We start from the raw sequence: 14051 nt of genomic DNA, 5'->3' as shown, positions 1-14051 counted from the left end.
TTCCCACGGAACAATGTAATGTGGTTTAAGATGTACCCATCGTGTGCTGTTTGTTCACAGGTTTAGCTGAAAAGATATGTCAAGCAAGCGGCCGGGACTCGTAAATATGAAATGTTGGTACCATTTTAAAATCTCGTTCCAGTTTGGCGGCGAGAAAACGACAATGGACTCAAAAAAAAACCGAATTGACGCAACTTTGCAGGAGAGGTACAAGAACACGATGATTCTCGAGGTGTACAAAATGTCGGCCATGACGTCATTTTGACTTGAATGTTTGTTTGTTTTTTTTTTCTTAACTAATGCGTATGTAGTTTTAGAAAGGTACAAAAACAAAGCCCCTTCGTTGCCAAGTTGAACCCCGACGGACAAACAACCACGACGACAAACATCGTGACGGCACCAGCAGTTTTCTGACAGAGACGGTCCACATTATTTGCTTACTGGTGTTGTGCGTTCTGCCTTTTTCCGCAGAAGTGAGTCAGCGATATTGGTACCTTTGTTCCGGAACTATGGTATTTGATCAATTGCGGTAAAGGGACATTGTACGTTATGGTTATGACATATTTGTTGTATGTTAGATGTATCTATGAATATATCCAATGTTAAATCCATTGAATTTTACACAAAAAACGAATAAAAGATGCAGACCAAAAAGTCTCCGACGTGCTCAATCATTGAGAAAGATTCACTCTGAATGACATCGGGACTGGACTACTCATTTATTCATTCATTCATCTTCCGAGCCGCTTGATCCTCATTAGGGTCGCGGGGGGTGCTGGAGCCTATCCCAGCTGTCTTCGGGCAGTAGGCGGGGGACACCCTGAATCGGTTGCCAGCCAATCGCAGGGCACACAGAAACGAACAACCATTCGCACTCGCACTCACACCTAGGGACAATTTAGAGTGTTCAATCAGCCTGCCACGCATGTTTTTGGAATGTGGGAGGAAACCGGAGCACCCGGAGAAAACCCACGCAGGCCCGGGGAGAACATGCAAACCCCACACAGGGGAGGCCGGAGCTGGAATCGAACCTGGTACCTCTGCACCGTGAAGCCTACGTGCTAACCACTGGACTACCGGGCCGCGACTGGACTACCCTTCGGATGAATTGTCAACAAGTGTGAATGGAACAAACGCTTGGGTTTCTTCCCTTCATTTGGACAGAAAACTTGAACCAAAATGTCTAATTTTCTTCACTTTTCACAGATTGCAAGCATTTTCCACACTAACAGAAAGTGAACTATAGTGGGGCAATAAATATTTCGGAGTCAAAATTTTCACCGACTTGTGATTTGATATTGAACCCTTTCAGGGACAGCGGTTACTACAGTGGTCAGTTTATCATGTGATCAGGTTAGAGGGTGGGTGAAAGGGTTAATTTGCTGTCAACGTTATATACCGCTCCCAAAAATAAAGGGGACACTTAAGAGTTACATTGCGCTGTTTACGTGTCCCCTTTATTTTTTAGCAGTATATATTACAATGAATCGGAGAGTTCAATTATTTGTTACGTGATGAGGTGACAACTGCATGAGGCTCATTCCACCGAAATTACAATTTGCATACTTGTTCAATCCTACATCTGCTTTAAGAACAAAACAAAAACATGAAAGTACTCAGAATTGTCTGCCTTTGTCCTGAAAGTCCTCATTTGAGTAACAGGACTAAAAAATAAAATGTTTAGCATTGAATTAGCAAGTGGATTAAATATTATATAGCCATAGATGCTAATAGATGGCTATATAGCATAGATGCTAATAGATGCTAATAGATGCTTATGTTGACACTAAGCAGATTAATCTCATTTTAAAAAATGCAGAAAAATAAATGAGTGAATTTACTTTTGGTTTTCCCACAGCCTGCTGAGGATCTGCGTGATGTCACTTCCTGTCAATGAAACGATATGTCAAAGTAGAGCATTTCTGAAAGATTTAACTGATTACATTTGATTTGATTGTCTTTCTAGAGCGTAAAATATTGGAAAACACCATTGCAAAACCGACAACTTTTGTCAATCATCAAACATCGTAAAAGCAAATGTTTGTGGCGACCCTTTCTCGTCGGATCTCATTACATTGTGCAGGTGTGCCTAATGTTATGGGCCAGTCGGCATAGCTTCCTGAGCGACCCTCTCAGGCTGAATGTGGCATTCCACTTCTTCAAAGCCGCAACCTGGTCACGCATCTCCCTCCGCGGACGCTGGAATCCTCACTTCCTCCCGTCAAATGACAACTTCCTGTCGAGGTCATCGCGGCTCAGTGACCTGCAGGATATCCTGCCATTGTCAAGGAGCTTTCGACAGCCTCCCCCCCCTACACTTGGACCGCATATACTGCACGCTGTTGTGTCTGCAATGCGCCAATCCAGCTCCCCCTCTCCCTCTCTAAAGTGCAGTCCACACGTACCGATAATTAGAACAAATTTTGAGCATGCCGCCTGGTGACGTCTAAAAGTGAAGGCCCTATTATCGGATGAGAGGGTGGTCGGGACTGTGTCAAGATGGAATTTTTTTTCCCCCAGATCGGCTCAGAGGACGGCCATGGGTGAACATTGTAAATGTTGAATCCGAGAAACCATAGAAAGTGAGAAAAGGTTAAAGCGCGGTACACACATAAGATAAGAGGGGCCATTTTCTTTTCGGGCCTTCCGATCAAAGTCAACAGGGGTCCGTTTCTCGAATGCCTCTCAAAAAAGGATCCTGAGTGATTATCCTCTGGGGTGGGGCGTGGCATGGAGTGGTTAGTGTGATTTTTTTTTTCTCTCCCCGATCCAACTCGTAATACAATCACAAATGTTAATATTCACAAGAGATTGTGAAAATGGAGAGTTGGGAAAGCAAAAGTACTTTACAGTTAGAGAAAGCGCAAGTCCAGCTAAAGCGGGACAGACGCATGACGATAATCAGGCCGAAGTTTTTCTGCCATCCAAGCAAAGTGAACAATGCCCCGCCGCCCACTACACACCTTTTCAATACATTCATTCATTCATTCATCTTCCGTACCGCTTGATCCTCACTAGGGTCGCGGGGGGTGCTGGAGCCCATCCCAGCCGTCTCCGGGCAGTAGGCGGGGGACACCCTGAATCGGTCGCCAGCCAATCGCAGGGCACACATAGACGAACAACCATCCACGCTCACACTCACACCTAGGGACAATTTAGAGTGTTCAATCAGCCTGCCATGCATGTTTTTGGAATGTGGGAGGAAACCGGAGCACCCGGGGAAAACCCACGCAGGCCCGGGGAGAACATGCAAACTCCACACAGGGAGGCCGGAGCTGGAATCGAACCCGGTACCTCTGATACAATAAATCTTTATTTGTACCTCACTTTCTCAACAGTTGCAGCTGTAACAAAGTCACTCAAGGCCTAATTCTCTCCATCCTCAATTGAATGGAAATATCACTTCATTTCATGCACCTCACAAATCCAGATCAAATCGTGTGCGGATGAACAAATCTCTTTCCGTAACTTCACAACTAACGTTGAGCATGGAAATGGTAAAAACAATCATGATTCGACTTCTTGCGTAAGTGCATGTAATATCGTCGCCATATTGGCTAGGACTTGGCCCTGGGCGGAAGAAGTGTTGTTATGTGAGTGATGGTCATCTTGAGCACACCACACACCAACATCAGCAGAATAAGCACACCAAGTCCATTTTTTTTTCACGTGGGGTCTCTTACATTTCAAAAATCGGTTAAGAAGCGGAAAAACTGATCGGAATAAGTTAGAGACGCCTTAGGACCTTAATGGGAAGGAAAAAAAGGCAATTACTTCCGGAAAACGTGCGAGACACGCATGTGTTTGAAAAGCCGCAGCGTGCTACCCGCTCCGGCTCCACCGAGGGGGCCCTCTGGGTTAATCCCTCTACCTGTTCCTGACGCTCCCGAAAACTTGCCAAAAAGAGAGGGAGGCCTGCGCATGTGTGTCCGAGTAGGAGTGCACGCTCCGCATAGACGTACGTGTGTGTGTGTGCACGCGGGTGTGCGTGTTTATCAGCTCTGTGCAGATGGGTGGCTGAGTGGCTCTTGCAGCCAAATGATTCAGTATGCTAATTAGTTGTTATCTGCGCTGCTGCAGGAACAATATACTGTCTTTCTCTCAGTGGGAATCCAGCCTGCTGGGAACAGATTACACTGCACACACACTGCCAACGTAGTTATTTATATATTCACGCCCGGTAGTCTAAAATACATAAACGTGCACACATATTTACAAACCAGCCTATAAACAAACAAGCAGGATGCATTTTTAACACACACACACACGCGCAGTACGACACGCAAGACCACGAATATGAAATTGGGGGTAATTTGGAAGAAATGTACACTCTTCAAAAAAGTACCTGCATGTGGGTTCCCATTTAACATTATTATGTCAGTTGTCTGTACTGGATTCCTTGACAAAATTGTATTTGTCTCTTCATTTTTAGCCAACGACAGATCCGTTTTTGCAAGACTGGTGGCATGAAGAATGCATGAAAAAAAAAATGCCATTCCAAAAATAATGTTTGTGTTGATTGGTGTTACAGTACTCTCATTATTATTACTTAGAATATATTTAGTATTGTGGTTGGAGTTTTTAGTGGGGTGCACCTGCGCCGCGTTAAACTGAGAATAGATTGCGGACATGCTCAGTGATCAGTCATGTAGTCACCAAGTGCACTTGCACAGATAACTTGTGTCCATTTGTGTGATGGGAGTGCTTATTAATTCTTCTCGGGGGGGGGGGGGGGGGGACTGCTGTGGATTGTGTGCACATTGTATGAAATAAAATTGAATACTGTATTATTTTTACACAACATAAATTAACATTGATTTGTCAGATTTTGCTACTGTTCATGTCATAAAATAATCTAAAGGGCTAATCTACTCCAGAAAAATCATTTGGATTCTTTCTTGATGTGAATTTGGCATTGTAGATAGCCGTCACCATTAATATGAAAAATAAAATCCAAAAAAAGACTCGAGTTTATGTTCCCTGACTCAAAATGTGCCACTTTTTGAATTGAACTAATCAGATAACTTAAATGCTATATGATATTCAAATAAATTGAGATACAGTACTATGATTGAATCAGTAAATTTTGACCAGAAGAAATAAACTTTCTGGACTAAACAAATTATGAACAAAAAACATAATTTTGTAACATGTTGGGAACCCATTGTGTTTGATGTCTTTTTATATCTAAGTAACCAAGGGCAGACAATACTGGAGATGTACCTGCAATACAATCCTTAACCCAGATCTGAATTTATAACCGTTATTCTCATCAATAATACATGTCAAAAGATTTCTACGTTTACTTTTTTAATAACAGTTCCAAAGCTCAGCCCTTAATAATGTAAATCGAACTTACAAACTCTCTTCGGGAGGAAATTCATCACAGCCGGGCGACTTCCAGCAGAATGTCACTGTAAAATAACAAAAATATATATATTTAGAAACGTGTCTCTTAGATGGATTGCTGTTGTGTGCAGCCGAGTGAGTTAGTGCCTCTCTTAGCAGGGATGTAACATTTGTAAAAGTCAATGCCATTTTTCACGGGCCGAGAACACGGCCGAGAGGTAATTGATGGCGATGTCATGTCGTGTCTTTACTGCAGAGAGTTATCCGTGCCGGGGTGCACAAAGAGAGCTCTTCTGTGTTGCTGTGCGATGGGAGGATGCAATTCACCTTTAACTTTTGATTAAAAGACCAGCAGAAATGTCTACAAAGTTGAGACATGGAGATCAGTAAGAATGCACAACAATTGAGAAAATGTCAGGAATGTGATTGCTCTTCAAAACATTTGAAAGTTTGCATTTAGAATAATATGCAGAATGTGTCTACGTGGATAATTTCCATTGAGAGATCAACCCATTCGTTTTCTGAATGACTCTCGCAAGAGACAGAGTACACCCTCGACTGGTCGCCAGTTAATCAAAGGGGAAAAAGGTTTGCAGGTTCATTCAAACTTGTGGACATGTTCGAGAGCATGTTTTGAAAATGTAGTGGTTCTGCAGAGGACTTGAAATACACTAACGCATGAAAATGTATGAAAATACAATTGCACAAAAAATTCCACTGTGCACTCTGGACAACAATCTAACATTTTTTCGGGTGAAGTGTGTTTTTCATTTCACCTTCTCATCTCCACTTTCAGCGCCATCTTGAAGTGTCAATTATTGCTGTTTGTGTCTTTTTACTTTTTGTGAACGCGAGTTTCAGAATGGGTGTTTTCCTTTACAATTGTTCAACCAACTTCACACTACTTTTCACATGTTGACTGAGTACAACATTATCATGAACCTCGTTCCTGATTGGAGCAATCGGTCCCCAGTCTGCCCTACCGGAGGAAGGACCCACAATTTGATCAAACTAAAGCAAAGTAAAATTCTAACCTCTGATACAACAAACAGATGTTTGAAAAGCAACACTGTCACCTAGTGGTCAGCTGTAGTTATTGCAGAGTGCTTCACAGTCATGAGCCTTGGATTTTTTGATCTTCACAAGAGCAACCGCACGCAAGTACAGATCGAAAAGTCCTGCATGTTACCTTTTGAAGGAAAGGTGCGCCTCATTGCTTTGGAGTCATCCTCCAATGCCCCGCCACTGCCCCAGTTCTGCAATTCCAGCACCTGATATCAAATACCTGTAATGACAGAACAGGGGACAGGAAACATTCGTAATAACAGTAAACATACAAAAAAATTATTAAGATGATTATATCATCATCAGTCAAACAAATGGAATAGTACAGAAAATCCCTATTGTTTAGCATAGGTTTTGCTTGCCAAAAAGACTGAAAAAATATAATTGTGGAGCAATTTTATTTCAATTTCAGTTACTATAATTATTTTTTGCAGGTTAAGGCAAAGGAACTTGACGCAAGAATAAACCCCAATTTATACTTCAACTATGTTACTTTTCAAAGAGTCATATTTTAGGAACTCGCAAGGGACGTAGATAAAACCGGTTTTGGTTGGAAGGCGACATCTTCGTTCTCTGCAGCGGTCACAAATCAGCGTGAGAGACTAATACTATTTGGTGTATGGCGAAATGTTCGGATTGAGATTCCGCAAAAACAAAATTCAAGCCGAGTGATAAAATGTACTTTTATTTTCCCAACACAGACCGTTTTCGACCAAAGTGTTGCGGCTGCGCACTTGATATCACTGCGTAGTACGCATCAGCGTGAGCGCATCAGAGAGAGCGTTCGAATGTCGATACATCCGATTTAGATTTTCAAAACAAAGTGTTTCTCTCCGTATCACGCGTGTCTTCTTACTGTATCATTTTACTCTCGTGGGGAGTGCGATGTGTGTGTTTGTGTTTTGGGGTTAAACGTTGTCCTGCTTCACTTTGAGAAGTAAAACCAGAGTCCGCCGCAGCTGAAAGGAGGCCGGCTTTTCCTACCCCCGCCCCCCTCCGTGTCGCTCTCCACGGGGTGGGTCTGAGCCACCAACAACATCCGCGTCCACCTCCCGAGATGGACCGCGAGACCTCGGGCTTAGGTCGGAAGTCAGTTCGCTGCTGATTTAAACCCGAAGCGAATGAAGGTGGCTCCGCCGTCTGAGTCATAGCCGCCCGGCGTGCGGTAGTCGCGGCAGCAGAAGCTCCGGCAGGCCTCGGTGGCGGCGGTGGTGCGTTCAATGTCCCCCGTTGATGGAGTGAACCGTGTTTTGGGCGGCGTGTGATGATAGGAGACACGATGACGCTCTTGTCTCTTCTGGGTCGGATCATGCGCTATTTTCTCCTAAGGCCAGAGACGCTGTTCCTTCTGTGCATCAGCCTGGCGTTGTGGAGCTACTTCTTCCACACGGATGAGGTGAAGACCATAGTCAAGTCAAGCCGCGACGCCGTGAAGATGGTGAAGGGCAAAGTGGCCGAGATGATGCACAACGACCGGCTGGGAGGCCTCAGCGTGCTGGACGCCGAGTTTTCAAAGACCTGGGAGTTCAAGAGCGACAACGTGGCCGTGTACTCCATACAAGGCAGAAGGGATCACATGGAGGACCGCTACGACGTGCTCACCGACATCGCCAACAAGAGCCACCCGTCCATCTTCGGCATCTTTGACGGCCATGGGGGGGAGGTAAGCGGCACGGGCCTCCGTGTTGCAAGTGAATGCGTCAATTGGTCTCATCTGAACCCCAAAATATACATCAGCATCACTAGATGCAGAGAGGCTACACGGAAAGTGACTGTGTGTTATGGTATTAGACTGTAGTGCACTAATGAGAAAGTGGTCTTTAATTAGCCACAGTAGTAGTAGTATAGTCAATGAAATAGTAGAGTAATAGATAAGTTCCCATCATTACCACTGCTTTGTGTTTCTTTGTGTGCACCTCCTTCTGCTAATGCATGACAAAGAAAGCTCACGTGTGTGTGTGTGGGGGGGGGGGGGGGTCCTTCCACTCAATGTGTCCTCAAGGGTAAGTGGATTTCATCTCGTCAGACTGAGCGTCCCATTGTAGCCATGTGTCGAAAACTGCAATTGTTGATGCTAACCGCGTCCATGTCAAAGTGGATCGTTTGTTGGCATTAAGCTAAGCAGACTTTCATAAGGCAAAGCTATCGGTTTTAAACAACATCTAATTTCGTTTTGACAGTAAATTTCAACTGGGAGTGGCATTGAGCTGCTTGAAGCCTCTTTTTTTGAGGAATTATTCATTTGACACGCATCTTATGTGGTCTTTTGATTTGGAATAGAATGTGCAATGCTAGGAAATTTTTAAAAGTGCTATTATTCTGAGAACAACTGCAAGTTCTGTTTTGTTAGTTTATTTTGAAATGATTTAATGTGGTTAGATTTACTGTACACATTTCCAGACTGTTGGCATAGCAATTTGAAACTTAAGGATTTAATTTCCTGAAGAATTTTCTCTGGCTGAAAAATTAAATGAACTTTTTTTTTTAAATGCGATCCTCCTGCTGCGAAGCCACCACGGAACTCAAAATCCTCTCCTTCCATATCTTTTAACAAGCTTTCATTTCCTGTCCCTCTTGGCAGTTTGTTAGGCCCTTTTTGATGACAGGAAGTTGGAGACTCTAAATGTGCATTGATTCCAAGTCAAGTCAGCCATCGCTGCATACAAAGTGCTGTACATGGAGCAATTTAACATACACAATAAACAGTAAGACAAATCGGTAATAAAGGCGGTAGAAAGCACCAAACAGTCAAATCAAGAACAAATCTAAGTCATGCTGAGTCCAATGCCAAAGAATACAAGTCAATTCAATTCAACGGGACCCCCTCTTTCTATTCCTGTCTTATAGACAAATATTTAATATGAAACCATCAAAAATGTGTATTACCACTAAATGCAACAAACATTTTAACAATCAAAATGACAAAAGCTAAATAAAGTGAAAGTAAAGTGAAACCGCTCACCTGATAAAGATGCTTGACAGGCACGTGAAAAGGTCCATTTTCTTCAGAACAGTTTCCATCATTGCCGTCACTGGTACACTTGTGCGGTGTCTCTGCACAAAACACGCACACACAAAAACAAAAAGTATGCAGAGTTAAAATCCTTTGGCTGCTCACTGAGCTGAAGTCTCACAGGATTGACTGACATCACAAACGATTGATGGATACAAATTTGGTAACTGTTGAGAATTTGTCACTGATAAATTTGGATGAACTGTACAATTAAATGCTCTGATAAAAGCCTTTACATTACTTTGGGTCTTCTCTCAAGCTTTGGAAATGAGAACAATCTGCTTTGTGTCGTGGCATCTGTTCACTCCTTTTTTGTCTCCTCAACTGCCCCGCCCCCCTTTTCCACAAGGCTGCGGCTGACTATGTGAAGGCCCACCTGCCCGAAGCCTTGAAGCAGCAGCTGCAGGCGTTGGAGCGAGAAAGGAAGGAAAGCGCTCCGTTTTACGCCGGCGTCCTGGAGCAGCGCATCCTGAACGTGGACCGAGAGATGCTGGACAAGCTGTCTGCCAATCACGATGAGGCGGGTCAGTATACAGGAAGTTCTTTGCGTTTAAAGGGAGGTAGCATATCATAAAGAACTTGAAATGATGCAATGTTTTATGTGCTTCCCAAACTTGCCTTGTCCAGGAACCACATGTCTGGTGGCGCTACTGTCAGACAGAGAACTGACGGTAGCCAACGTCGGCGACTCCCGCGGTGTCCTGTGCGACAAAGACGGCAACGCTGTTGCACTGTCACACGACCACAAACCCTATCAGCTCAAAGAGCGCAAGAGGATCAAGAGGGCGGGTAAGATAAGAGGAAAACTTGTAATAGTGACTGATGAATGTGCTGTCTCAAGGAGCGGTTCCAAACTTTCAAGGCCCCTTGTTAAATAAAGAATATATATTCTGACATGGGGTGGCCCGGTAGTCCAGTGGTTAGCACGTCGGCTTCACAGTGCAGAGGTACCGGGTTCGATTCCAGCTCCGGCCTCCCTGTGTGGAGTTTGCATGTTCTCCCCGGGCCTGCGTGGGTTTTCTCCGGGTGCTCCGGTTTCCTCCCACAGTCCAAAAATCATGCGTGGCAGGCTGATTGGACGCTCTAAATTGTCCCTAGGTGTGAGTGTGAGTGCGAATGGTTGTTCGTTTCTGTGTGCCCTGCGATTGGCTGGCAACCGATTCAGGGTGTCCCCCGCCTACTGCCCGGAGACAGCTGGGATAGGCTCCAGCAACCCCCCGTGACCCTAGTGAGGATCAAGCGGCTTGGAAGATGAATGATATTCTGACATGAACGGCATTTAATTATTCTAGCGGTCCTAATCATCAAATCAGCGGTCACCATAGTCTTGATTTTTTTTTTTTAAATACACACTGCAGTTCTGGTTTTATGTTTAGTTTGACAATATACTTCAGCTGGGACTGACTAACAGCTTGAAAAAAAAATAATGGGAACCAATGAGCTCGTGCTTTGCAGCGCTTGGGTGCCACCTCCTGGTCTATTCTGACACAGCAACTTCTAACCCTTCCATAGGAGGATTCATCAGTTTTAACGGTTCCTGGCGAGTGCAGGGAATTCTGGCCATGTCTCGCTCACTCGGCGACTACCCGCTAAAGAACCTCAACGTAGTCATCCCCGACCCGGACATCATGACGTTCGACCTGGACAAACTACAGCCGGAGTTCATGATCCTGGCATCTGACGGCCTGTGGGACGCCTTCAGCAACGAGGAGGCGGTGCGCTTTGTCCGGGAGCGCCTTGACGAGCCGCACTTTGGCGCCAAAAGCATCGTCCTGCAGTCCTTCTATCGCGGTTGCCCAGACAACATCACCGTCATGGTGGTCAAGTTCAAAAGCGGGGCGGGAGGGAGCAGCAAGGCGGGGTAATGAGTCAAGTGGATCATATGTAATTTGACTCATTGTGTACAATATTACAGGAGGACAGAGACGAGCACGAGTATTGGAAAAGTGTCCAACTGGTCGAATCAAACACATCAAATTGAGACAAGGGAGTCGAAATACCATTAATCAGTGCTTAAGAGAAAGTACCAGCATGTATCATTCAAGTATTATAGCTTACTGTACACGATTGGTGCAGTCCAAAGGGAGTTTCTCAAGAAGGGGCGATGGTTAGTGCCTAACTGTCATGTGTGGGGAAAACATCAGCCCTTTCGCTGCATTGCAACAATGTTCTGATTTTTCCAGATTTCCTCAAAAATAGACGCCTTGCCCCAGTTAAAGTAGGCTTCAACAAATAACCGCTCTGCATCAAAACCACTTGTTTACCATTCCAGAGCAATTGACATTGATCATTTTAAGGTTTGGAAAACAATCGGTTCACTGACAAGAAAAGAATGACTCGCTGGAATAATAATATTAGCGAGTAACTCCACCGATTGATTTTCAAGTTGATTACATTCGTGGGTCTCCCAGCTGACTTTTGTAATCATCTGGATTGGATGTCGGCGAATCGCAGGGCGCATAACGACAAACAGCCGTTCACAATCACATTCACACTTACGGTTTGAGCAATTAAGTCTTGAATTAATTTAAGCCGTTTATTTAGGTAATATCAAAGGAAACAAGTACTACACTACTATAAAATCATTTAATGATGAAACGGCATTTGTACGAATGAAGTGATCTCCCTTAAAAAGATGTCGGGTATGCTACATTTGAGTAAAATAAATTAAGACATGTGGAAGCAGGTTGATCTTAACATTGCAGATCAGGAGGAACCTGTTAATGCTTCCACATATGACTGGAATCATATTCAACTTCATAATACAGTGGTGCCTTGAGATATGAGTTTAATTTTTTTTTGGTGACCACGCTCGTAACAAAATGAAATCATCTTTCCCCATTGAAATCAATAGAAATGCTATTAATCCATTCCGGCACCTCCCCCAACCCACGCAATAAAAAAAAAAATAGGGGCGGACTATCGAAAGAATTGGAAAAAAACGTAAAAGATTTTTTTTTATTCCATCGCATAATACAGTATACGTTACCAAAGTACTGTATGCGGTAATGACATAAATAGAATGTAAAAATCTGGTGCACATGCCTTGGCCACCTGGAGGCAGTGTAATACATATGCATGCATGCAAAAAAAACAAAAATAAATCATCCGAACGGCAGTTTGTATCCCGAAAAACTCCTAAATCGGGAATCTCAAGTCACCACTGTACACACTTAAAATGCACTTTTAGTTGCTGACATCAGTCACTTCCGCAATGAAGCAACAGGATTTGACTGGTGAGTACCTGATGCGGTTTATTAGCGGGTCCTTCTGTGCACGTCTCTGAAGCTCATGAACAAAAGCAGCCCGTGCCATGAGAACCTGAATGATGAGAAATGGTTTTGCAGCTGCACCCGTACAGTGAAAGTCATGTGTGGAGCTCCTGAAACAATATACAGTATGAGCAGTGTAGTCAGAGGTGACACATTTCAAATAAACGTGGTAAAATATTAGAATATTCATTTCAATGAATTTTGTGTTCTCACTGGAATTTAATGTTGTCCGAGCCAGCATTATTCCACAAACAGTAAAATATAAATAAACTAAGCAATTTAACCACAAACATTATTTTGCGCTAATTTTAAAGGTTCTTCCTTTAAAACATTTCCATGCAAAATTCTAACTAAATTACCCTTGAAAGGTGGCTTCTTTGTAACGAAGACAAAGCGCTTATTTTCAATTTACCTTATATGCCTTATTTATTGAATTTTTTTGGTGTCGAGCAGATTGCCAAATCTGTGTACTGTATATTCATGTTATTTTTGTTCTTCTGTTTTACAATAAAACACATACCCATCACTACAATGTGGACTTTATCATTTAAATGGTTCAGGGGAACCTCATGACCCGCGGACCAAGTGACTGCTTCCGGCCGATACGCAAAATAAGTTTTATAAAACTATCAGAACAACAAAGCATTTAACTCGAGAATGCTCCTAATGTATAGTATATGCTTTATACATATTTGCCTTTCAGAATACTTACTACCTGACAACTTGGCACAATTTTAAAATCCTTCTCGATCTGTCTTTGTGTTTTCTGTACTCCAGACGCCATCTTGCTATAAGTTAGCATACAGACTATTAGCATGTTAACAACTGAAGTATATTCTCCTTCAATAAAGCTGTAGTACATGCCAACGGAGCACAATGTTAATTAGCAATCTAAGTTTGAGGTTACTGTACTCAGTATGTGCGTAAAAATTGTTAGCTAATTAGCATTTTAAACTATTCTTGACACAGGTACCCGAGGTACCACAACGTTAAATCCTCGTCAATCTGCTTTTGTAGTTTCTGCACTTGGGCAGATTCCATCTTGCGACAGATGTATTCGACCCTTCTACCAAACATAGTAACATATCCCACAATTCCATGCGGCAAACAACTTCACCTTTTCATTGCGAAGGCTGGTATGCTCTTAAGTGTATAGATAAGTTTGCGCTACTGGAAGTGTTTAGTGAACTATGACAATCTGTGGCGATGAAGAAGTACGACAAGTGCGGTAAATATGTCCGCCGGCAGGGAATTGTGGGAAATGGAGAAAAGCCCTAACCCCTCTATATGCTAGCATACCAACTGTTGGAATTTGAGCTACTGCGTTCCCATTTAATATACAAGTACATTGT

The 14051-nt window shown here is 43.3% G+C and overlaps 1 protein-coding gene and 1 long non-coding RNA gene across 3 annotated transcripts; one reads left to right on the top strand and one right to left on the bottom strand.

Moving 5' to 3' along the window:
- Positions 1-6795: 6795 nt before the first annotated feature.
- On the bottom strand, positions 6796-9952 carry LOC127615960 (uncharacterized). 2 transcript variants are annotated; one of them, XR_007967005.1, is made up of 4 exons: positions 9804-9952; positions 9377-9468; positions 8017-8128; positions 6796-7932 (listed from the first exon to the last, which is right to left on the bottom strand). It is a non-coding gene; the product is annotated as an uncharacterized LOC127615960 (long non-coding RNA). The 2 variants fall into 2 exon arrangements; XR_007967004.1 differs by having other exon boundaries at positions 6796-8128.
- On the top strand, positions 7679-13231 carry ppm1la (protein phosphatase, Mg2+/Mn2+ dependent, 1La). Its single transcript, XM_052087303.1, has 4 exons — positions 7679-8077; positions 9777-9951; positions 10055-10216; positions 10940-13231. Exons 1-4 carry the CDS (start codon positions 7679-7681, stop codon positions 11290-11292), a joined length of 1089 nt encoding a protein of 362 aa, XP_051943263.1. The 3' UTR covers positions 11293-13231.
- The last annotated feature ends 820 nt before the right edge of the window (positions 13232-14051 follow it).

Source organism: Hippocampus zosterae, chromosome 15, assembly GCF_025434085.1.
Source record: "Hippocampus zosterae strain Florida chromosome 15, ASM2543408v3, whole genome shotgun sequence".
Lineage (NCBI taxonomy): Eukaryota > Metazoa > Chordata > Actinopteri > Syngnathiformes > Syngnathidae > Hippocampus > Hippocampus zosterae.
Note: the sequence above shows the minus strand (reverse complement) of the source record. Positions and strands in the feature narration are given on the sequence as shown.